Genomic DNA, 25144 nt, shown 5'->3' on the forward strand with positions numbered 1-25144 from the left:
GAGGTAGATATACTTTGTCTCCTGGAGTTGGTAGAGTGGCCTTGTGTAGTAGATATCCTCTAGTTCCCAATGGCTCAGCTTCCCCAGTCACCTGAGCTGGACACTGTTAGGTTTGCCTGTTTGTGGCTATGTGTATTGTCCTGTTGTAGTTGAGCTTTGATTACTGTTGGCATCACTGGAAGGAATTGACCCCCCAGACCAATTGGCTGTGAGGACAGCTGCAACTACAGTGAAATAACTGCTGTGCAAGTCCAAGCAAGTCCATGGAGCAGGACTTGCTTTAGTGGGTCTTTGGTGCTCACCCAGTCCAACCCTTGATTGTGTTGCTCCTGGATATGGTGGGGTTGTAATTTGCTATAGTCTGAAGCTGACCACAGGGTGCACTCTCTCAGGGGCTCCTGGGAGGTGCAAAGTCAACCACTGCCTGTGCTTTGCCTGGGGCCAGCTGGCACAAGCTACAGCGTGACCTACAGATGCCACTACTTGTGTTGGGCTTGGAAGTGCCCATTCCAACCTGTGCACCAAGGCAGGGTGCTGCTAGTGCGGGGCCTGGGACCACTTAGCAAGAGGTACGGGGCATGCTGAGGCCAGCTGCTGCTTGTTTGAGAGATTTTAGGGAAGTCTGAAGCCTGAGCTAGGACAGGTCATTCATTTGGAAAAGCCACTACAAACAGCTTGGGAGGGGCTGCAAATTGGATGGGGCAGGGTCTCAGGGAAGAAGGTAAAGGGGGCGGGGGATAAGTGTTGATGGGAGATGACTTGACTTGGGGTGATGAACACATAATACAATAAATAGATGATGTATTATAGAATTGTATACCTGAAACCTGTATAATTTTCTTAACTGTCACTCTATAAATTTATTAAAAAGTAAAAAAGAAAAGAAAAGAAACTGAACAGCCTTCACACCTCAAGGGAGCTAGGCAGGCAAATAAGTGAAAGTAAAAATAATTTAAATTGTAGAACATTATGAAGACTGTAGGGGGGCAAATGTGTGAAAGGAAATGACTTTTAAGAAGAAAAAAATGAAAAGAGCAGAAGTAGAAAGTTTAAATAAGCACTTGCTCTAGGACAGTGGTTCTCAACCTTCCTAAAACCGCGACCCTTTAATACAGTTCCTCATGTTGTGGTGACCCCCAATTTCATTGTTACAAATTGAACATAATTAAAGCATAGTGATTAATCACAAAAACAATATGTAATTCTATATGTGTTTTCCGATGGTCTTAGGTGACCCCTGTGAAAGGGTCATTCAATCCCCAAAGGGGTTGCTACGCACAGGTTGAGAACCGCTGCTCTAGGATATGTGGGTTCAGATGTTCATCAAAATCAACCTGGAGAGAGTCTGGGAAGAAATAGACATCCAAGATATTCACAGGTTGGAAAGGCAGAGATTACTGAGACATCCTAAATTTCAGAATTTAGGTATGAAATAATGTTGCTAGGCCTTATCATCCTTTGAAACTGTGCTATCTCTGAAGTTTTTAATTTTCAAGTTCCATTCTCTAACTATAACAACCTCCCCTGCCACTCCCTTCCATTAAACCTGGTCTTTAACCTCATCAAGACCATGTCTCTTGATCCTTCTTAGGTTCCCATTCTCTGAGAGTAGTCCTGGCTTCACTTCAATCCTACTGTTGCATTGTGCTGTCAGAAAGCTCTTTTGAACTTTTTATTGAAGTATAACATACATATAGAAAAAGTGCACAAATCATAAGTGTACGGTTGGTGAATTTTCACAAACTGAACGCCCTATGTAACCAGGATCCAGAAGAAGAAGGAAAACATTACTAGTACAGCAGAAGCTCCTTTTGTGCCCCTTCAGTACCCAAGCCATTCTAACTTCTACCACCATTGATTAGCTTGCCTGCTTTGAACTTTATATACATGGAATTATACATTATGGGTTTTTGAGTGTCTGACTTAACTTTTCTCAATATTATATCTTTAGATTTAGTAATATTTTTGCATATAATTGTTCATTCCCATTGCCATATGAAATTTTTATGTATATACCAGTGATGTCGAACCTTTTGAGCTCGGCGTGTCAGCATTTTGAAAAACCCTAACTTAACTCTGGTGCCGTGTCACATATAGAAATTTTTTGATATTTGCAACCATAGTAAAACAAAGACTTATATTTTGGATATTTATTTTTTATATTTAAGTGCCATTTAACAAAGAAAAATCAACCAAAAAAATGAGTTCGTGTGTCACCTCTGACACGCGTGTCATAGGTTCGCCATCACTGGTATATACATACATAAAGACACACATTTCTATGGGATATAAACCTAGGTGTGGAATTGCTGAGTCATCAGATATGGGTATGTTCAGCCTTGGTAGATTCTGCCATGGGTTTTTCAAAGTGGTTGTAATAATATATACTTTAGCACATGTATGGTGTTCTGGTTACCCTATCCTTACCAACTTTTGAATTTTTCTCTCTTTTTCACTTAGCCATTCCTTCATATAAGTGTGTGGTGGTATCACCTCATAGTTTTTAATCTGATATTCCCTGGAGACTGATGAAAATGGGTACCTTTACATATATTTGGCCATTGGATATCTGTTTTGTGAATTGCCTTTTTTATATCTTTTGTCCACTTTTCTGTTAAACTTTTTCTTTAACTTATCCTGTAAGCTCTCAACCCTGGCTTAACTTTGCTATTTTCTTTAATTATATCCCCATGTGTTTAAGAAAACCAAATAAGATTCTGATTGACTCTCCTGTTTAAGACCTTTGCGCTATAGTTCTGATTTCTGAATTATTTCCTTTCCCTTTTCCTAGAAGTTGTTCCATTCTTGTACAGCTCTCAAGTAGCATAATATTTCCTTGCTAACCTTAACCCTGTTCTTAGCAGACTTGTGTGTGGAGATATCTGAAAAGCAGTTGGAAATATGAGCCTAAACCTCAAGAGAAATGTTGAAACTGATGATACAGATTTTGAAGCCATTAGCATGACATTGTACTTGAAGCTATAGATATGGATTCGCTTGTTCCTATAGCTAGTGAAGCAGGAAGAGTGCTAAGAATATAATCCTGGGGATCAGTATCATTTAAAGGTTAGACTGAGGAGAAAATAGAGAACATGACTGCTAGAAGAGACCACGTAACTTGGAGGATTACCAGCAAAGAGATGTACTAGAAACTAAGGGAAGAGAAAGTTTCAAGTAGGGATTGGTCAGTAGTAGTGTTGAATGAAGCATAGAGGATGAGAACATACTAACTGAAAATAGGCCAGTGGATTTGGCTAATTTCAGCAAGGGTAGTTGTCAGTAGCTGGTAATGGGTGGAGAAAGTAGAGATAATGAGTATGGACTTCTCTCTTAAAAACATTAATGGAAATGGTAAGGCAGAAGTAGTCCAGCTGAAAGAGAACGTATGATCAGAACATTTTTCTTTAATGTCTGTTGCTCAGAATCCACTTGTTCAAAGCCGAACTCCTCATTCTGCTTTATCTGCCACTCTGCTTTCTTATCTCAGCAATATCACCTTTTGCCTTGTTTCTCAAGCTGAAATCCTTGGAGTCTGCTTTGACTTCTGCCTTAAACTCCCTTCCCCCATATAAATGATAACCACAGATTTAGGATTTTATCTCAGTAATATCTCTGTCATTATTCTTTTTCTTGATCTCTTCTGTTGCATTCCTAGGCTGGACTCCTCTCTTTCCTTGATGTTCCAATAGCTTTCTTACTGGTTCTTAATAGTCTCTCTGCCTCAGTCTCCCCCTTCTGCCCTCATCCATCTTCACACTGCCCCATTTATCTTTCTAAAACATGGTTCCTATGATGCGTGTCCACTTAAAAATCTCAGTTGCCTTCCCACTGCCTACTCTCTATAGGACACTAATTCATTAAACAAATGAGTACTGATTATGTGTCAGGTATTGTACTAGGCACTAGGGATACAGTGGTGGACTAGAAAGACATGGACTCTGCTATCACGTAGCTCCATGGGATATAAGGCTTTTTATGATTTGTGTTATAGTTTATTTTTCTTTCTACCATCACCTCCAACTCCTCCTCATATACTCCAGTCATTTTGGACTACTTCTTTTTCCATTATGAAATCACTGTGTTTGCACATGCTCTTTCTAACCCATAATGCCTTTCTTGTGTTGCCTGTCATATTTCTCATTGTGCACTATTTATAGTCAGGTGATATTTGTTTTCTTCTAATTAGCCATTGACTGTTACTTAACTAGAAGCACATCTATACAAATTTGAATTTTAAGAAATATTCTGCAGCTAACAATAATCTGCATAATTGCTCCTTCTTCCTGCTACAAGAAAGACATTTTTGGAGTGAACTTTTTGTAGAAAAATGTCTATCTAGAGTTGAAATTTAATTCTGTACTATGCCTCTCTGGTCAATAACAATGCGTGGAAAAGAGGTATAAAGCAAAAATAAGCATGCAGATGTTTTGGAGAAACCTATTAATGCCTATCTAACTTACAGATTTTTTGGAATTTTGAATTTATTGATCCATATTCTTTCAATTTAGACTGATGATGAAGATGAGTCCTTTGTTCTTGAGGATCCTACATTGTTAAACATTGATACTATTGATTCTCACTCCTATGATACTTCATCTGTGGCAAGCTCAGATAGTGGTGACAGGACCAACTTAAAAAGGTAAGTACTCATTGAAATCACAATTGCAAATAATTGAAATATTTGATCATTTAAAATTTAAATATTTCTTTATAGTGCAGTATGGTCTGCTGAAGCCCTGCATAGGAAGTAGAAGCCCCACTTGGGTGGAAGTAATATGCGTATTAGGCCCTAAAGATTTTGGCACTGTTGAGGAGAGAGGATAAAAAGATGGGTACTATGACCACCGTCTTTTGCACCTCTAGTAGGAAGCTGTAATAACAGCCAGGGACTCCCCAAAGCAGCAGAGCCCCTGAAGGGAGCACAAATCAAACCTGGCACAGTGTAGAAACGTGGAGCTTGGTTTACTCACCATCTTTCTGTTCCCTGCACGCCTCACCCCCTTCCCTCTCTCTAAGGTCAGCTCCAACATTCCTTCATTCCCTTGGAATGGGTTCAGAGGAGAGTCACAAAGATGATTAAAGATTTGTTAAAAGGACTTTTAACCCTAAATAAGTTCATTTTGGCTGCTTTTCACCTTCTAAATTCTTGGAGAGCACATGAAAAGGAAAGAGAAGTGGAGGAAGCATAATGTAAATACTTTATTGAATTCATGTGTAACTTTAATGTTGATAAAGCTGTCTGTATTTTTCTTCTCTTCTTAAATTTCACCTGTATCAGTGCTGTCTTCTTTAGGTTGTCAGCTTTTGTGGATTAGGGGCCATTGCTGGGTATATTAACCTGTTCATCACTGTTTCCTATAAATAGATAACTTACAACTTTTTCAGCTTTATTGAGATGTAACACTATAGACTAAAGGTATACAGTGTGATTCTTTGATATATATTTATTGTGAAATGATTACCACAGTAGGGTTAGTTAACACCTCCATCACCTCACATAATTGCCATTTCTTTTTGTGGTGAGAACACTTAAGATCTGCTCTCTTAGCAACTTTCAAGTATATACAGTATTGTTAGCTATAGTAATCATGCTGTACATTAGATTCCCCAGAACTTATTCATATTGTAACTGGAAGTCTGTACCCTTTGGCCAACATCTCTGCATTTCCCCCAAGCTCTAGCCCCTGGAAACTACTATTCTAAGAGTTTGGCTTTTTTATATTCCACATATGAGGTCATACAGTATTTGCCTTTCTCTGTCTGACTTATTTCACATAGCATAATGCCCTCAGTGTCCATCATTTTGGCACTAATAGCAGGATTTCTTTCTTTCTCATCGCTGAATAATATTCCATATTGTACACACACACACACCCTCCACATCTTTTTTATCCATTTTTCTGTAGATGGACTATTGGGTTGTTTCCCTATATTGACTATTGTGAAAACTGCTGCAGTGAACATGGGAGTGCAGATATAGTGACTTCATTTCCTTTGGTGGGATTGCTGGATCATATGGTAGTTCTATTTTTAATTTTTTGAGAAATATTTATACTGTTTTCCATAATGGCCATATCATTTTCATTCCCACCAATAGGATTTCTTTTTTCTTAGGTCCTCACCATCAATTATCTCTTGTCTTTTTTATTAAAGCATCCTAATAGGTATGGGGTGATATATCATTGTGGTTTTGATTTGTATTCGCTGATGATTAGTGATGTTGAGCATCTTTTTACTATAGCTGTTGGCCATTTGTATGTCTTTTTGGGAAAAATGTCTACTATAGTATTCATATCCTCTGCCCATAATTTTACTTGTATTGTTTATTTTTTTAATATTGAGTTGTAAGAGTTCCTTATATATTTTGGATATTGACCCCTTATCAGATAGATGATTTTCAAATATGTTCTACTACTCCATAGATTGCCTTTTAATTTTGTTGATTATTTCTTTTGCTGTGCAGAAACTTTTTAGTTTGATGTAACCCCATTTATTTATATTTGCTTTTGTTGCTTGTGCTTTTGGTGTCATATCCAAAATGCTTTTTGCCAAGACCAATGTTGAGATTTTTCCCTATGTTTTCTACTAGGAGTTTCATGGTTTCAGGTCTTACGTTTAAGTCTTTAATCCATTTATTTTTTGTGAGTGGTGTAAGATAGGGGTATAGATTTATTCTTCTGCATATGATTATCCAGTTTCCTCAACACTGCTTATTGGAGAAAGGATTCTTTCCCCATTGAGTGTTCTTGGCTCCCTTGTCAAATTTTAGTTGCCCATATTTATTTTTGGGCTCTCAATTCTGTCCCATTGGAATACATGCCAGTACCATACTGCTTTGATTACTATAGCTTTGTTATATAGTTTGAAATCAGGAAATGTAATATCTAGCTTTGTTGTTCTTTCCTAAGGTTGCTTTGGCTAATTTGGGTCATTTGCATTTCTACATACTAACAACAAAATGTCAGAAAAAGTAATAAAACAATTCCATTTACAATAGCATCAAAAAACAATAAAGTACTCAGGAATAAGTTTAACCACGGAGGTGAAAGAACTGTACTCTGATGAAAGAAACTGAGGAAGACACAAATGAATGGAAAGATATCCCATGTTAATAGATTAATATTGTTAAATGTTCATAATACCCAAAACCATCTAAAGATTTAATAAACTCCCTATCAAAATCCCAATGATGCCCTGGCCAGGTGGGTCAGTCAATTGGAGCATCCACCCTCGCACCAAAAAGTTGCGAGTTTGATTCCTGGTCAGGGCAACTACAGGAGACAACCCATTTATGTTTCTCACATCAGTGTTTTATTTATTAATTTATTTATATATGTTTTCATTAACTTTAAAGAGAGAGAGAAACATCGATGTGACAGAGAAACATTGATTGGCTGCCCTCTACATGCCTCCTACTGGGCATGTGCCCTGACCATGAATTGAACCAGCAACCTTCTGGGTTATAGGATGATACTTAGCCAACTGAACCACAACAGGCAGGGCTCTCACATCTCTGTCTCGCTCTCTTTCTCTCAAATGAATAAAAACATACTATCAGGTGAGAATTAAAAACAAAACAAAAACCCAATGGTATTTTTCACAGATATAGAACAAGCAATCCTAAAATTTGTATGAAACCACCATAATTTAAATGTTTTTGATGAGATGGCATCTTCTTTTTGCCTATATAATAATGTCATGGCATCAGCCTGGACCCTTCTTACCATTTTGACCTAATCTCTAAGCCTCTCTCCCCCATCCTCTTGCTTCATGTATTTTGTGTACTCACATTCCTCTCCCCTCTCCCACCACTGCGCCTCCCCTCTCCCACCATTGCGCCTCCCCTCCCCACACTTTATATTTCTGCTTGTGCTTTTTTGTAGCCTGACAGACTCCTAGGTATTCATCAAGGCCAGATTAGACATCTCTTTTCTATAGCTGTCCCTGATATTCCCCTAATAGACAGGATTAAATTCTGATTTATTTCATTTCTATAGTGTTTTATTGATTTTTCTTCTCTGACATTATCCTTGAATTTTTAAAAAATACGTTTTTATTGATTTTTAGAGAGAGAGGAAGGGAGAGGAAGAGAAAGAAACATAGATGTGAGACAGAATCATTGATTGGCTGCCTCCTGCACTCCCCCTACTGGGAATTGAGCCCACAAACTGGGCATGTGCCCTGACCAGGAATTGAACCCGTGACTTCTCAGAGCATGGTGTCCCTCAGCCAACTGAGCCATACCAACCAGGGCTATCCTTACATTTACCAGTGAACTACTTAATAGTCCCTCTAGCTAGGCCAGTGATGGCGAACCTTTTGAGCTCGGCGTATCAGCATTTTGAAAAACCCTAACTTAATTCTGGTGCCGTGTCACATATAGAAATTTTTTGATATTTGCAACAAAGATTAGTAAAACAAAGATTTATATTTTTGATATTTATTTTATATATTTAAGTGCCATTTAACAAAGAAAAATCAACCAATAAAATGAGTTCGCGTGTCACCTCTGACACATGTGTCATAGGTTCGCCATCAGGCTATGAGGTCCTTGAGAGTAGGAACCTGGACTTGATTATTTTTGCATCTCCAGAGCATACTTTTGGTCACACAGAGTAGGTGCTCAATGTTTGGTAAAAGTTTTAAAAATTGTATTTTGTATGATGATGAGTAGAGTGAATGAAAGGAGCTGTTAGTAGGAGCAGCAGAGAATAAATAATGAATGGGGAATTTGAGGTGGTTGGCTGAAGAATGAGAGGGTGGTTATAGAAAGGAGGAGGGCAAGAAAGGTGGGAGAGGGTAGAAGGCAGGTATAGGGGATGAAGACATGTAGGGCAGGAGGAGTGCTCTATAGGCAATCTTCTGGTGAGTAGTAGAACCTCTTGCTATATTAAGGTGGGCATGGAAGTGTTTAAATCAGTGAAAAAGGATTGCAGCTTTCTTCATTTTCCTGCCTGACTTCTCTAAGGTTCAATGTGGGTTTAATACAACATCTTAATGTGGGACTATTAGACTCTTTATGCCTCTCCACTTTTCTCGTTTTTAATGTGTGCATGCGTGTGTGTTTCTTTCAAAGCTTTGAGACCCTGCCTTTTCAGTTTTGTTTTTTGTTCTTAAGCTTTTTTTTTTTCCTTCTTCTTAGGAAGAAGAGGTTACCTGATTCTTTTTCACTCCATGGATCAGTTATGCGACACTCACTTTTGAAGGGAATTTCTGCTCAGATAGTGTCTGCAGCTGTAAGTATTTTGTTCTCTCCCCCCAGCTCTATAACCTGCAATGGCATAATGAAGTAGGAATGAGCATAAAACAAAGCACAGCACTTCTCTTGGCTCGAGGCTTAAGAAAAGTAAAATCTGGCTTTCATGGTTTTGTGTGATTATTTTTGACTCGCAAGACATGGCTACACATCTTGACATAGAAATTAGTGCGGCCGTGAAATAAAGGTCTGCTCAGAGTCTCGGGTGTGCCTAATGAAATATGGCAGCAAGCCTAAAAGAAACACTATCTGCCTTTCCTTTAAATTCCTTTTCAGTTTAGTTGCCATCTTGTGTGTTTGGTGAGTTAGTATTTGTTCTTTTAGTTTTTTCATATGGAGAAATGATTGTTCAGAATCTTTTACAACTGAGTGATTCTTTAAAAAAAAAATTCACAATGTCTTTTCATGTACCTTATTTTACTTACTCTTAGAACTTTGAAAGTAGGGAAAAAAGCCATGTCCTATTTTCAGTGAGAAGTCAGGTTTAGAGAGGCGATATTAACTTGCCTTACATCATTGGGTTAGGAGAGAGCAGAGTAATTACTTAAAATTGGGGTTTTTGGCTCCAAGTGGAGTGTTTCTTTGTTGTGAAATGGAGGTGGTATTGGTGAATGTGTCCAGTGGAAAATGGCTGGAAGAGAATATCTGTGGTCTTTTCTGAAAATGACTTAGAGCACTGGGTTAATGCAAAAATATTTAATAGTTCACCAAGACAATAGACACTGATTCTGGTATGTGTTATCAAATTTTTCTTTGATACCCTCCAAGCCTATAGCTTTATGTACTCTTTCAATTTTAGTCTGCTAATTCAATTTATAGATCCTGTATATAATAATAATGATAATGATGATGATGATGACAGATTCATACCTCAAGAACTTTGATGTGTTTTTATGTTCTTTTCATGAAGTTTAATTGGCACTTTGTATATTTGATGTGGACAAAGTTTTGATTTTTCAGGAGGGTAAGAGATTGATACAGAAGTAGCATTATGACACCATAACCGCATTGCAATTTTCAGGTTATTAAAGCTCTTATTGCAGATACCAAAAAAAAAAAAAAGGAAGAAAAAGTATTCTCTGTGGGCAGTTCGTATACCCTGACCCAGCTCATATATCATGAAGTCAATTTAAATAGAGAGATAGTCAAGCAATGGAGGAAACTTGGGCATTTGTCCTTCCTTTTCTAGGTGGAGAGTAACTCATATTTTCTAGAATGGGAACCACCTGTTGAGGATTACATTTCCATGACGTTTTCTGAATTTAATCCTTATGTAGGTGATGAAATTCATTCCTTTCAAAATCAAGATGAACCAGAACAGTCATTTGACCCACCTGTGTAGTTTTAAAAATATTTTGAATAATGGAGACTGAACTAAAACTCAGACACTGAACAATGATTAGATAAATCTGTTATTTAAAAGGGTTTCTCCTCTTTCTTGAAAAGGAGGAAAAAATTCTAATAAATCCCAGAGTGTTTGCATTCTCTTCTTATTTCATTGCTATGGCTGAGCTCCTTTGGTATGTTAAAATGAAAACTGCTTTTCCTGTGACAGTCTTCATACTCTGCCTTCCTAATTCTGGATTACCAGCTCAATTTAAATTGTATGCTTTTCTGTGATGGTTGGTTTATTAACATGTAAAGCTAGTTATATTTTTGATATCTCTCCTGAATAGTTGTTCAGTAATGCCTTTAGCCATGTGGTTAGTGATGTTATTAGGGCTGCCTGGGGCCTTGATCATCAGGGCTTTGTAATCCACGCCTGGAGAACACTTGGGAGAGATGAAACTTTTAAAGTTATGAACTTCATTGTTTAATTTTGGAAACCTCTTCAAAGTAATATGACATGTGACTATATTTAAAATTAATTCAAATTAAAATTTAGAGGAAATTTGTTCTTTTAATGATCACCTACAATAAAAGAAATGCCTTAGCACAGTGTTTTTGCAAAATGTGTGTAATGTGTAAGAATATCCTGGAATGATTATTAAAATGCAGATTCCTGGCATCACCCCAGACGTACTGACTTGGAGTCTCTAGCATCACCCCAGATGTACTGCATAGGAATCTGCATTTTTACAAGTATCCCTGGTGATTCTGACGCATCTGATTTTTTAAAACCACTACCCTAATATGTTCAACACCAGTACTAAAATTCTGTAATCTCTAAAATGCTTTCCACATATGTGGTTTTTAGTTTTTAAAGTCAGCTGACTTCTAATTTCATTATTCAGGTTCCATTTTGAGTATCGTTTATGTTCTTCATCTGATATCTCACTCTTTTTCTCTGTCTGGGACACAAATCAATCGTTTAGCAAATATTTATTGCATGCTTCATTGTTGAGCATTATGCCAGGCAAGGTTTACACACACACATCTGTACAAAGTTGGGTATATTCTGCCTTCCAGGACATTGTACATAGCAACCTTGGTAATTGCTTCTCATACATATTCCTATGCACTGGAGCAAGTTTCTTAAGTTAGTTCCTGGGAAACTCAATAAGTCAGATAAAAGAGATTCTTCCTTCTGAGAGATTATGATAACCAATTGACCACATTGATAGAAAAGAAATGCAGAAGTGATATAAAGAGCCTGGTTGGAACCTAGAAACCCTGAGTTTGAGACATGGTTCTACCACTTGCTGAATAATCTTGGGCAAGTCAGTTAAAATGTTTGAAACTTCTGTTTTCTTAATTTGAAAAATCAGAATAATACCACCTGTTTTATCTATCTCTCCAGGTTTAAGAATCAAATAGTGTAATATATGTATGTGAAAGCTCTTTGCTCTTACAGTGCTAATCATTGTAATCTGTTACTAGTATTTAAAGCTATAGAAGCATCAAATTGGTACCCTTTATATGATACTTTATATTATACTTTATATTAGTTTGGGACAACTCACTGACATAGATAGGGCAGTGTTTGCTATTTCTTGAACAGATGAGTGACTAATATCCAGAAGGGTTAGGTGGCTTTCCCAGGATCATACAGTTACTGGTAAGGAACTGGAACTACCACTTTATTTTTGATTTTCTTATGCTTGAAAACTGACTGAATATTTCTTGCTCAGGTTTTATTGAGGGAGTATTGCATAATCTGCTGGATAGAAAACTCCTACTTAGAGGAAGAATATCTTTGGTGTATGTTTTCTTTTTCTAAAATCTTTTATGTACTCCTACTATTTTCACCCGTCGTATGTATACTTTATTCACATTATTGAGACTGGAACCTCTTTCCTTTCTCTTTTCCTTTATATTTTCATTTATAGTCAGTACCGTTCCTGAAGCATCTGTTATAGTAAGTAAAATAAAATGATCTTACTCTCTTGCTCTTGATATTTTGTTGGTATATACAACTTTTGTAATTTCTCTTACGGGCAAAAACAAAGGTACTATTTCCTGTTTGAATTGATTTGGATCAAAGTTTATGTAAAGAAAAGGCCTTATACCATTTTCTGTTTTATATTGAGAATATCTTTTCAAGTATTTTTCTTTTTTTTCTAAATTTCATTTAGGACAAAGTAGATGCCGGGTTGCCTACAGCAATTGTAAGTATACTTTAAATAATTCTTTAAAGATAAGCTTTCTATTTGATTGGGTTTTCTTAGATTTATTTTTCTAATGTTTAAAGTTATTACATAAGTTATTGTGATGATAAATTTATAAGTCACTTATTGCCAGTTACCAGATTTAAAATGTATCCCTGTTGACTGTTCTCTTTCTAGTATATTATTACTCTTCAGGCTTTTGTTTGACAAGCACACAATGGAATAATGATTAGCGTTTTCCAGGTTTATTTGTATGTGGTTTTACTCTGCCCAAGTAAATTTGCTCCTTCTGTGATTTGGCTTCCCTTTGGTTATAGGGAGTGGAAAACAGTATTTGGTAAAATCACTTTGCGGTAAATAGTACATTTAACAGCTCTGAACCCTCTTGCCAGGCCTACCAAGTAAATCTGTGAAGTGATTATAGAGAACTGGGGCATATTGAGAGCACACTAGTGCCCTCTTTTCCTGACTAGTTCCAGCTGCCTCCTGTAGCTCTTTTATGAGTTCAATGGTGAGGAAGTCGGCTGAATTTTGAACATTTCTGGTGTCTTTTCGCTCCTAGAAATAAACTGGAGAAGAGCTTTCTAATCCCTTCTCCACACCTCATAGCAGATTCTTGATTGGGAAGCATTAGTGCCTCTTACTTTGTCTGGACCTCTGAATTTTTGCTTTAGGGAAGTTAAGTGTCATGCTTTTCTCTAGTATGTTGAACATATACTAGTTTGAGATTATTACCCTTAGAGTAAATTTAGAGGGAGTCCCAGAAATAAAATGTCCTGAGTTTCATTTCCTGTTTTGCCTCTCAGATGAAGTTCTCCATATTTGTAATAGTTGGGATGTCATTTGTTGCCTAGAGGAAGGAAGACCAACAAATTCAGTTCTGTTTATTCCAGGATCCTTGCTCTGCTCTCTTAAAATATAACCCTCTCTTTTGTTCTCAGGCAGTGTCCAGTCTGATAGCAGTGGGTACAGCTCACGGATTGGCTTTAATATTTGGTAAGTTTTCCAAGCACTTACTTTCTTTACTTTAAATATTAAGTATCCTTTTGGGTTTTATAATGCCTTTTAATCATAGTTTACAGAGTGAACTATATTTTCTTGGGGGAAAAAACAGAAGAACTTGCAAAATAGCAGTATTTTTATAGTTAAAAGTTACTTGATTCAGCTTCATTTTGTTGCTTGTTGCAAATTTATTTTCTTTATGCATTTATAAGCTGTCATATCTGTTGACTCTCTGTAGACCTAGACAAAAAGAATACGAAGTTGGAAGGGAACTTGGGTTGTGATATTGTCTGCCTTTTGTTGGTGGTGAGTGGTAGGGTGATTTTTTTAATCCTAATTCATATCTGAGTAATAGGTATTCTAGAAGATCTTCAGGAAAGAGGTTCTTGGGCATTCTCAGTAATTTTTAGTAACTCTCACTGACAATAAATTCTTTTTATTTTCCATTGTAAATCCCCTACCATAAACTGATAAATTTTTTAGCCCTTAATCAAATTATTTTCTTGGGTGAGACAAGAACTTAACTAGTTTCATTTATAAGGAAGATGTTAATCTTACTTATTTTCTCATTTTTTTTCCTGTCTGAGACTAACCCCTGTTTCATTAATCTTTCTTTGCTTTTGAATTCAACACTACTAGAAGAACATTTTGTTTTGTTGTTTTTTTAATTTAAAAACTATAAACATTTTTCTGTCATTTTTAGTGTTCTCTGGATCTTAAATCTTTTTCATCTCAAATGGAGTTCCTGATGACACTATTTCATTAAGAAATCCACAGGATATTATAGAAGGATTACTGGGGGATACTTTAAGAGCAGAACCACAATTTGGTCTTTGTGGGCCTTACATCTTTATTTACTATACTAGAGGCCCAGCGTGCGCAATCATGTGGCCCCCCCACCCCCTCCGGCCTTCTCTGGCCACTTCAAGCCCCGCCCTTGCCTCCCGCTTCCACCAATCTCCGGAGCAATGAGGAGGCTCTGCCCCATCATGGCGCCATAGGAGAGTGTGGAAGCCTCCCATCTGCTGCAGAGTTTTAAGCGCTGCCTGCACTCCTTCCCTTGGCAGGTGGGCGGCGGGGTCCTCTGAATGTGAGTGGTGGGTGGCGAAGGACTGATGAGGGTGGGGCGCTTCGGGCTCTCACCCCTGCCCTCCCCACCATGGGATGGGCCCGCCTCCTCTGGGCGCCTCTCCATTTCTGTCCTGTCTCTGGAGCAACACAGTGGCTCTGCCCTGCCTCGCACACAGCCTCCTGATGAACAGTCGTTACAGTGTGAGGGCGTCATGACCGTTAGCATATTAGCTCTTTATTATATAGGATTAGTTATTTTCCCTTGTTTTTGAATAATTTGGTTTCCTATTTATAAAATTTTTTATTATGCCCAAAGCCTTATTTATCATGTGATGTTTTATACTGCGTGTTTTCAAAGGTGATTGACATAAATATGAATTTTATTGTTTGGAGATGAGAAGAATGGAAATGAAAAATATGGTTGGTTCTCTCAAGAGAATTATAAATTTATTTTTTAAATAATATCTTTCTGATTCCATTATTGATATGTGTTCATAATAGAAAATTTAGAAAACATAGGTGAGCAAAAGGTTGAAGATATTAAATACCAAATTCTTCCATGCAGGAATAGTCTCTAGCATTTCTGTATATAGCCTTCTAATATTTTTCTGTGTGTGTGTGTGTGCTTGTGTGCATATACTGACCCCCAAATGGGATCATGTAATTTGTAACTTGCTTTTTTTTCATTATAGTGAACATCTGTCCATGTAATTATATATTCATCTGTAACATTATTTTCAATGGCTACATAATATTATTTTAGATGGATTCACCATAATTTACATAATAATTCCCTACTATAAGACATTTAGGTTGTTTCTAAACAGTGTAGTGGTAAACATCTTTGCTACTGCATTTTTGTACATGTGATTACTTCCTTAGAACAAATTCCTAAAAGTCCCAAGTCATATCCCGGGTCAGGGTATGAACATCTTAAACATGCCTAATATGTATTGTCTAGTTGCCTTCCAGAAAGTTTTACCAGCTATCAGGTGTAGGAATGCTTGTTTTCCTATGGGGACCATAGCGGGTATTGGATTGATAGGATTTTGGGAAAGGATCTTAAAAGGTCATTTAGTTCAGTCCCCTTATTTTACATATGAGGTGATTGAGAACCAGAGGGGTTAAGTGACATGCACAAAGCCAAGGTTAGAATCAAGGAATATGGAATCTTAGATCAGTGCATTCCCCCCATTCTGAGCAATTCTCCTGTCCTGAGAGAAAAGGAGGCCAATTCCAAGATATATGAAGAAAAGAAGAACTAAAGTGAAAGTGGATAGAATATAAGGCAAATATTTATCTGTCAGCAGAATAAATGTTGAGTTTTTGTTACCACTTACCATTATTTTTCCTCAACTCTATCTGTTTTAACATTCCCTCCTTACCACGAAGTTATAAGAATATGTACCTGCTTATAATCAAACCCATGTAGAGATTAATGCAACAAATTAAAATGAATATAATTAAAACAAAAACTAACAAAGATGAAGAGTATATTATCTTTTGCTAATGTCTCCTTAATTTCCTTGGGCATGCTTCCTAATTTTCCTTAAATCCCAGCAGCTTTCTGATGAAATAGTAGTCTTATTATAAGTTAATGGAAAAGAAAGTATTCTAGAGTGAATATTTTGAGAAATAATCTTAATATTCTGATTGTGCTTTGGATTTTTAACTATGTGTTAATAAATTTTACTCATTTTTGTAAGAATCATATATTTGGACAATGAGTTTTTACAAATTGATTAAATTTGCTTGAAAACCTGGGTAGAATAATAATAGTATGAAGTGTCTGGATTGAAAACTTGGGTTAAAGCTGATTGTTTTAAACATCTTCATTGATGATAGGATAAAGTGTAGAAGGAAGAACCATACTTGTTTAATTAGTAATAGATTCCCCATTGGAATAGTGACCTGGGACATTAAAATAGTAACCATTATAAGCTTTATAAAGAATGATGTATATTATTCTTTTTTTTAATTGTTTAAACTATTATGTATGTTTCTCCCGCCCCGCCCCCCCATTGATCCCCCTCACCCGGCCACTCCCATCCCTGAGGGCAAGCCCCCACTGCCCCAGTGTCTGTGTCTACTTCTATGTTGCTTATTCGTGTGGAATTATAGATATATGGCATTTATTGCGTATCTTGGATCTTACCTATATGAGGATCTCAAAAATTCAAATATTAATGAAGATGTTTCCCTATCCTAAGGTCCTTAGTTTTCCATTTTTTAGGTTGCTAGCATACTTTAGTAGACTGTCTTCTTGGGGAAGAGGGCGAGTTTTGTTTTGTTTTTTTAGAGAGGGGAAGGAGGAGGGAGGGAGGGAGAGGGAGAGAGAGAAAGAGAGAGAGAGAGAGAGCGAGAGAGAGATTTTGAGACATCAGTGTGAGAGAGAACATTGATTGGTTGCCTTCTGTATGTGTCTGGACTGAGAATCGAACCCCTAACCTTTCAGTAACTAGGATGGCTCTCCAACTAACTGAGCCACCCAGCCAGGACGAAAATTAATTTTGTTTTTATCAAACCTAATGAACTTGGATTTACTTACTGTGCTGTAATTTGAATGTTATGTCTTTTCTCTTTTCCAATAACCAATACCCGAATATAACCATAAACTCTAGATATGTCAATTAATCACAATTAGTATCCTTCTTATAGATAACTATAGTTTGTCACTTAAACTCTTGAAATTTTACCTGTCTTTTCTCTGAACTTTTGATCTGATCTCTTGCTTTCTCTCTTTTGATCTTTTCTCCATGGATTCAAAGGAAAAGGTATAGTAATTTTGGTTTGCATGAGTGACTTTTTCTCTTTTGACCTTTTAATTTTGAAAGAGAATGCTATCAATTAGTCAGTGCCCTCTTATGAAGTGCTCATGGAAGAAAACCAGCTAATTGAAAGTTAAAACAGAGAATTGTTAAAAATTATAAATTTATGCATACCTTAGATGTTTTAACTGAAAATATATAAATATTCATTTCCCCCTTAATCTTTTGATATATACCAAAGCCTTTACTTTGAGTTTGTATCTGCCAGATGGAGGTCTGCGGCATCTTTTTTGGCATAAACTGCATCAATAATGGGTTATGCAAAATTTGCACTTTTAATTTTGTATGCACCTGTGAATTAAATACAAAATACTAGGTTTTCATAAAACTTCTATCGAATCTTCTGCAGTTATCTTGCACACATCCTATTTTATTACAATTTTTAAAGCAATTTATCTTTACCAAGTTTCTCTAAAGCATTCATTTAGTTTTCATGGAAATGATAGCCCTTTCTTTTTCATTCTATTTCATCAGTTTATATATTTTTAATTAAGTTTGTAAAGTACAGTAACATGAGTGGCATGAATGGCATGAACAAGTTTGGGAATGAACACAAATGACTCTTTGTAAGGATCAGCATTCCGGAAAAATAGCCAGTTAGCCATGGGGATTCATTGTTATCTGGGTTCAGTCAGTAACCTTTACAGAGGGAATGAGAACTTTAATTCTGTGTGTTGGTTAGATGGAGGTCAGGTAAAAGTGTTTTTGCTGTTTTATAATCATTGATGAAATATGTTTCTTAATATCTCTTTGCTTCTCCTTTGGTCTTAGAGAATATTTTAATGTACTCAAAGGATAAGAAAAGAGTATTACTGAAGAATGATGAATACTGCCAATAACAGTAGAGCTCTACACACACAAAATTAAATTTGATTCCTTCTTGGATCTAGGTATTTCCTACTTTGACAGTCTTTAGGAACTAGTTAAAACAAATTAGGGGCAAAAAAATAGAGGATTGGGTTAATTTTGGTACATGGAAAGAGAAGAAAAATTCTGGGAGTATGTTCACATTTAGATTTGATAGCTATTATAGTCTTTATGCATTATTTGTGACTTTTCTTTGCTATTCAGCACATTACTGTTAAGCCCAGAATATACCGAGGAGATCTACCCTAAGTGAAGTATACTTTGAAAAGTATGCTAATAAAAGAAATAGGTATAATTCATTGCAGTGTCAAATAAATGTGCTTTTTGTGATACCTGGGCTACAAGTTCTTTTAATTAATCGGTAATCTATTTATTGTTAATAATAATCTCTTGCATTTATACCATTTTGTACTTCTTCTCATTTAAGCTGTATGCCAATTTTGTGAAGTTTATAGGAAAAAAGATAGTTTCATTTCCTATTTCTTGTCCAGCTACAGTGGGGCCTTGATTTACGAGTGTCCCGACGAATGAGTTTTTTGAGATATCAGCTGTCTCTCGGCTGATTTTTTGCATTGAGTTGATAGAGTAATTTGAGTTAACGAGCTCCTTAACGAGCTCGGTCTCGGAACGAATTAAACTCATAAGTCAAGGCCCCACTGTATTTGCTTCATAAGGACCCACTCCAATTAACACACACAAAAATCTAAGTTGACAGTGCCAACCAAAAGTGGCTTTATGTGAATTTGTAAATGAAATTAGATGTTACTAATTTAATCCTTTCACCCCTATGATAGACAAAGGAGAATTCTGAGAATAGGGGGAGAATAGAATGTTTACATTTAAATTGAGATCAAGAGCCCCTGGAGAGTTGAATTTGCAGAGAGCACTGATTTTCATCTTTCTTGCTTCTGTCCATGTAACTACAGAATTTAAGTGTTTGAAAGAAGTTTTATTTTTATTTTTGTTCCTTTCCCCAGAATTGTCCAGAATTACTTGGACTATAGAGTGTTTAGTTAACTCTAGCAAAGAAACTACTCCAATAGGACTGTTTTCCTTTATGTATAGAAATCTACCTTTTCTGGATTTAGTCTAAATTCTATAATAGCTAGTTTGTTAATATGGTACTGTAAAAATAGATTGTATAAAGCCAGCAATAAGAATTGATAAATATCTTTTGGAGTTAAAATAGGTTATATTTTATATATTGTACATCACTTCATAGCCATGTAATCTTATAAAGGGACATTATCAATGTATTATAATTCACTATAATGTATTATAATGAATACATTGTAAAAATCAAGAAAAAATTGAGATTATTTTTATTAACACGGTCCTGTTGGATGTAAATGAATACATCTTTCAGGAATTGCCAAGGTTGATAATTTGGTTTCTTGTCTAGCTAGTTTTCAGTACAGGGGACCCATAGTTAGGAAAGCAGAGTCATGTTTGGGTTTTTAACCTACAAATCACGTACTTTTTCCTTTCCTCTTTTCTTCTCTGTTTCCTCTTTCTTAATGGTACCTTTATTTTCTATTTTATCATACACTTTAATTCTCCTATTCTTACTTTTCCTGAGCTATAATACTTAGTCTAATTTAAAGCATGAACTTTGTTAAATCAGAAAGCAGTAATGGTTGTCTCTAAGTTTGGTGGATCCCAACTATGTAAAGGTTGGATCTCAAAGCAGTGATTACAGAGGATCCCAGAAGGACTCTATTCAGACAGGACTCTGTGCTTGGAAGGCAGGAGCCCAGACTCTGGGGGCTATGTGAGACTGGAATGGAGTTTCTGCCTTTGTCCTCTTAACTGTCAGTTCATCCATTGCCTACACGCATGACCCAAAGTAGTGATGTGTATGGAACGCTATTGCCCAACCGCTATATCGTGACAGTTTGCAAAATAAGGTGTATGGATAACCTGCTGACTGCTTAAGGCAACCCTGATAAGGACAATGGGAAACACCAGTTTTTATAGACAGTTTCAGTTAAGCAAATAAAATGTTACTTCATATTTAGAGTAAGGAAAATAAAGGAAATCTTAATAATTTGAATTAAATTAGGGGAGGGAAGAAAAAGTATGTAAATAAGGAAAGTAGAAAAAAAATCTGTAATTGTAATAATGCTAGATGTGAATAAAGATAATGACTTTTTAAACACATCAGCCCTTATATATTTATGAATTTTACTCCTTTTTGAATATTCATCATAGAAGGCTAAAATCTAAAATGATTTCAGTAAACGAGAAGTATTTTTTGTGTGGCAGATACCATACAGCCATCAATTGTGTCAGAATTCCTTGGGAAGGTGGAAATTACTATTTGAGCCAGTTTATGAACATAGAAAAATATTCTTACAGTATTTAACTTTGGATGGGCAAAAGGACTTACATAATATTTCCTAGACCTGAGAATGCATGTTTTGTGGCTGTTTCTGATAACTACCCTTATAAAAGGAAGAGTTGCAAATGTGGATGCTGTTCAGATAATTGTCAGATGCCGCTGAGTGTAAGGAAGGCACCATGCTAGTATTCTGGGAGTGTTTATTAACGTACAACTTTTGTCTTACAGAGGTCTTATTCTCATAGTGGAAAACATATTTACCTCCATAAAGTAGCATGTAGATAATATTAATAAAATTTGGCTAAGTAAATTTTAAAGATTTTATTGGCTTAATTCAGTGATTTATGAATCAGGTAGCATCATCTAGCACAGCAGTTTTCAACCTGTGTGACGTAAGAATTTTTAGAACATGCAATACCTGACTATTTAGTCAGGGCACTGACCTCTTTTCCCTTAGATTGTCGAATAAAAAAGTAACAACAGCTCACACAATAATAGCCACCCCTTGTGAATGAATCAAAATGATACCTATTTTGTTTGGTCAAATCGGCAAAAGAATACACTTTTTGGTGTGCTGCAGAATTTTGGTAATTAGTTTATATATGCTATGAGATTAAAAAGATTGAAAATCGCTGATCTAGCAGCTAGAAAGGAGTTCCCAGAAGCTATACAAAATGAAAGACTTCTATAGGCAGAAGGGAATGGAGCAAGGAAGTTAATACTAACAAAAAGCAGATTGGTTGTGGCAAGGTCACCTTCCTTTATGACAGGTCTGTCAGACAGATTACCTGACTAGTACTGACCAGGCAATTCCTGATGGACTGGTTTAAAATTCCATTCCTGGGAGATACCGAGACTAATTACGTATTAAGTCTTAGTTTGGTGATAGGGGGCTTAGCAAAAGTGACTCCATTTTGGGCCTTTTGTATTGTTTTTAATACTAGTGAAGGGTGATACAAACAATTGCTGAGGGAGTTGAGAGAATTCCAGATTTTGCAAGTGTGGTGGATTTATTTATTTTCCTCTCTAAAGTTACACTTTGTAGGCATGCCTTACTATATTTAAATTTTTTATTTTATGGGTTTCAAGTGGGTACAGTAATGAACGCTATACAAAATAAGCATTATCTAGGAGATGCCCTAGAGAAATTTCTTTTAATTATTAGGTAATAACATTTAATAAATATTTGAGTGCCTCCTGGAGATATCAGAGTTGATTAAGGCAAAATTCTTGCCCTTAAATAACTTAATCTAGTAGAGAGTTTAATTATTTGCTTTTAGCATATCAAGTGTTGATGCTTGAAATAACTCTAAGTAGTTAAACACTATAATTTTATTTGTTCTGTTAATTTGCTTAGTAAACCTTTTCTTCATGGGTAATAGAAATGGAAATTTCAGTCAAATTCTAAATTAATAAAATTTGATTTTAAAATTTTTAAAGCTACTTAAAAAAGGCGGTATTCCCTGTAACTTTTCATCTTAAAAATAGCAAGAAATACAATTATGGAATGAGGGCAATGAAAGGGGTTGTTTGTGGAGAGACACAGGTTTCTTGGGGAGTTTTTTACTTATCATTAGCAAGTTGTGTATTATGCTTCTGTGCCCCCCCCGCCCCGCATTCTTAGTGTCTAATTTGGTGCCGAGCCTTTAGTAGATGCTTAATACATGTATTTAAAATGATGTAACTTAATCAGTTGATTCTTGGTACCTCCCAAGTTTTTGAAAACAAGCCTATAATAAATATGTATTTATTTACTCCTTCCATTTCTTTCACTTGATTTTACAAATTGCTTTCTTTTAGATCAGAATCAAGCCTTGCGACTCTGCCTGGGTAGCACTAGTGTTGGAGGTCAGTATGGAGCCATCTCTGCCCTCAGTATTAACAACGACTGCTCAAGACTTCTCTGTGGCTTTGCTAAAGGACAGGTAAATGTGAACTTTATTTTATCCATAAGACAATCTTGAAATCACTTTTTAAAAATAGTATCTCTAGATCAATATCTTGAAGACCAAAATATGTTATAAAGGGACATGCCTGTAGAGCTGAGATTGCTCAGTCTCACTTTTGTCTTATTCAAATTTTGTAGTAATTGTTATTGACTGAGCAAGAGTATGTGATTTTTTAAAAATTGAGTTATAATTCACATATAACATTATATTAGTTTCAAGTGTACAATATAATGATTCCATATTTGTATATATCTGAATTATCATCACAGTTTTTTTACTATTCATCATCATACAGAGTTATATAATTATTATTTTTGTTTTTCTTATAATGAGAACTTTTAAGATTTACTCTTAGCAACTTTCAAATATGCAGTCAATATTATTGACTGTAGTCATCATGCTGTACATTACATCCCCATAACTGATTTATTTTATAATTGGAAATTTGTACCTCTTGACCCCCTTCACTCATTTTACCCAACCCTCAAGCCCCCTCCCTTCTGGTAACCACCAGTCTGTTTTCCATATCAATGAGTTTTGTTTTGTTCTTGTTTTTTTAGATTCCATATATAAGTGAAATCATGTATTTGTCTGTCTCTTAGCATAATACCCTCAAGGTTCATCCATGTCACAAGTAGCAAACTTCCTTCTTCTTCTTTTTTTAATCACCGAGTAGAAATATATATATATATATATCACATCTTCTTTATCCATTCATCCATTGATGACCCTTAGATTATTTCCACATTTTAGCTGTTGTAAATACTACGGTGAACATGAGGCTGTAGGTACCTTTTTGAGTTAGTATTTTTATTTTTGGGGGGATAAATTCCCAGGATTGGAATTGCGGGGTCATATGGTAGTACTATTTTTAATTTTTTGAGGAACCTCCATACTATTTTTCACAGTAGCTGCACCTACTTACATTCCCAACAGTAGTACACTAGAGTTTTGTTTTTCCACACCCTTGTCCACACCTGTTATTTCTTATCTTTTAATCCTAGCCATTCTAGCAGGTGTGAGGTGATATCTCATTTTGGTTTTGATTTGCATTTCCCTGATGATTAGTGATGTTGCATCTTTTCGTGTGCTCGTTGGCTATCTGTATGTCTTTGGAAAAATGGCTCTTCAGATACCCTGCTCATAAAAAAAAGAAAGTTTTGGTGTTTTTTTCTTCTTGCTATTTAGTTGTATGAGTTCTTTATATATTTTGGATATTAACCCCTTATCAGATATACAATTTGTACATATTTTTCCCCATTCAGTACCTCGCCTTTTCATTTTGTTGATGGTTTCCTTAGCTGTACAGAAGTTTTTTAATTTAATGTAGTCCCACTTGTGTATTTATGCTTTGGAATCAGATCCAAAAATTTATCACCAAGGAACTTATTGTCTATTTTTTTTTTTCTAGGAGTCTTGTAGTTTCAGTCTTACATTCTCACATTCAAGTCTGATCTATTTTGAGTTAATTTTCTTGTATGGTGTAAGATTTTATTCTTAGTTCGGTTTTATTCTTTTTTGCATGTGGCTGTCCAGTTTTCCCAGCACCATCTATTGAAGAGACTGTCCTTTCCTCATTGTATATTCTTACCTTCTTTGTCATGAAGTAATATATGTGGGTTTATTTCTGGGGTCTCTATTCTGTTCCATTGATCTCTGTATCTGTTTTTATGCCAGTACCATATAGTTTTGATTACTATAACTTTGTAATATAGTTTTAAATCCAGGAGGGTGATATCTCTAGCTTTGTTCTTCTTTCTCATGATTGCTTTGGCTATTTGGGTGTTTATGGTTCTAAATAAGTTTTAGGATTGTTTGTTCTGTTTCATTGAAAAATGTCATGAATTTTTATAGGAATTGTATTGAATCTATATATTGCTTTGGGTACTATGGACATCTTAACTACATTAATTCTTCTAATCCATAAGCTTGAAATATCTTTCCATTTATTTGTGTCGTCTTCAGATTCTTTCACTCAGTGCATTATAATTTTCAGTGTACTGGTCTTTTACCACCTTGGTTCAGTTTAATACTAGGTATTTTATTCTTTCTGATGCAATTGTAAATGGGATTGTTTTCTTAATTTCTCTTTCTGATAGTTTGTTGTTATTGTATAGAAACAAAACAGAATTTTGTATATTGATTTTGTACCCTGCAACTTCACTGAATTTGTTTATTAATTTGAACAGTATTTTGGTGGAGTCTTTAGCATTTTCTCTATATAAAATTTATTGTCCACAAATATGACACTTTTACTTCTTCCTTTCCAATTTGGATGCTAT

At 35.8% G+C, this 25144-nt stretch overlaps 1 protein-coding gene across 10 annotated transcripts in view; it reads left to right on the forward strand.

Moving 5' to 3' along the window:
• Positions 1–25144, forward strand: part of VPS8 (VPS8, CORVET complex subunit) — a 251894-nt gene that overhangs the window by 20457 nt on the left and 206293 nt on the right. For 8 of the 10 annotated variants that reach the window (XR_001515545.1, XM_006773641.2, XM_015570422.1 and 5 more), the window contains 6 exons: positions 4509–4639; positions 9143–9236; positions 12772–12804; positions 13746–13800; positions 17646–17651; positions 22714–22838. Coding sequence is in view for 8 of the 10 variants with exons in the window: in XM_006773641.2 (XP_006773704.1) it covers positions 4509–4639; positions 9143–9236; positions 12772–12804; positions 13746–13800; positions 17646–17651; positions 22714–22838 (444 nt within the window). In the remaining 2 variants the exon portion in view is untranslated. Of the gene's footprint in view, positions 1–4508; positions 4640–9142; positions 9237–12771; positions 12805–13745; positions 13801–17645; positions 17652–22713; positions 22839–25144 lie in introns of those variants that run through there. The other 2 variants (XM_006773642.2, XM_006773644.2) reach the window with 2 other exon arrangements.

This window comes from Myotis davidii, unplaced genomic scaffold (assembly GCF_000327345.1).
Source record: "Myotis davidii unplaced genomic scaffold, ASM32734v1 scaffold27, whole genome shotgun sequence".
In the NCBI taxonomy this organism is placed as follows: Eukaryota; Metazoa; Chordata; class Mammalia; order Chiroptera; family Vespertilionidae; genus Myotis; species Myotis davidii.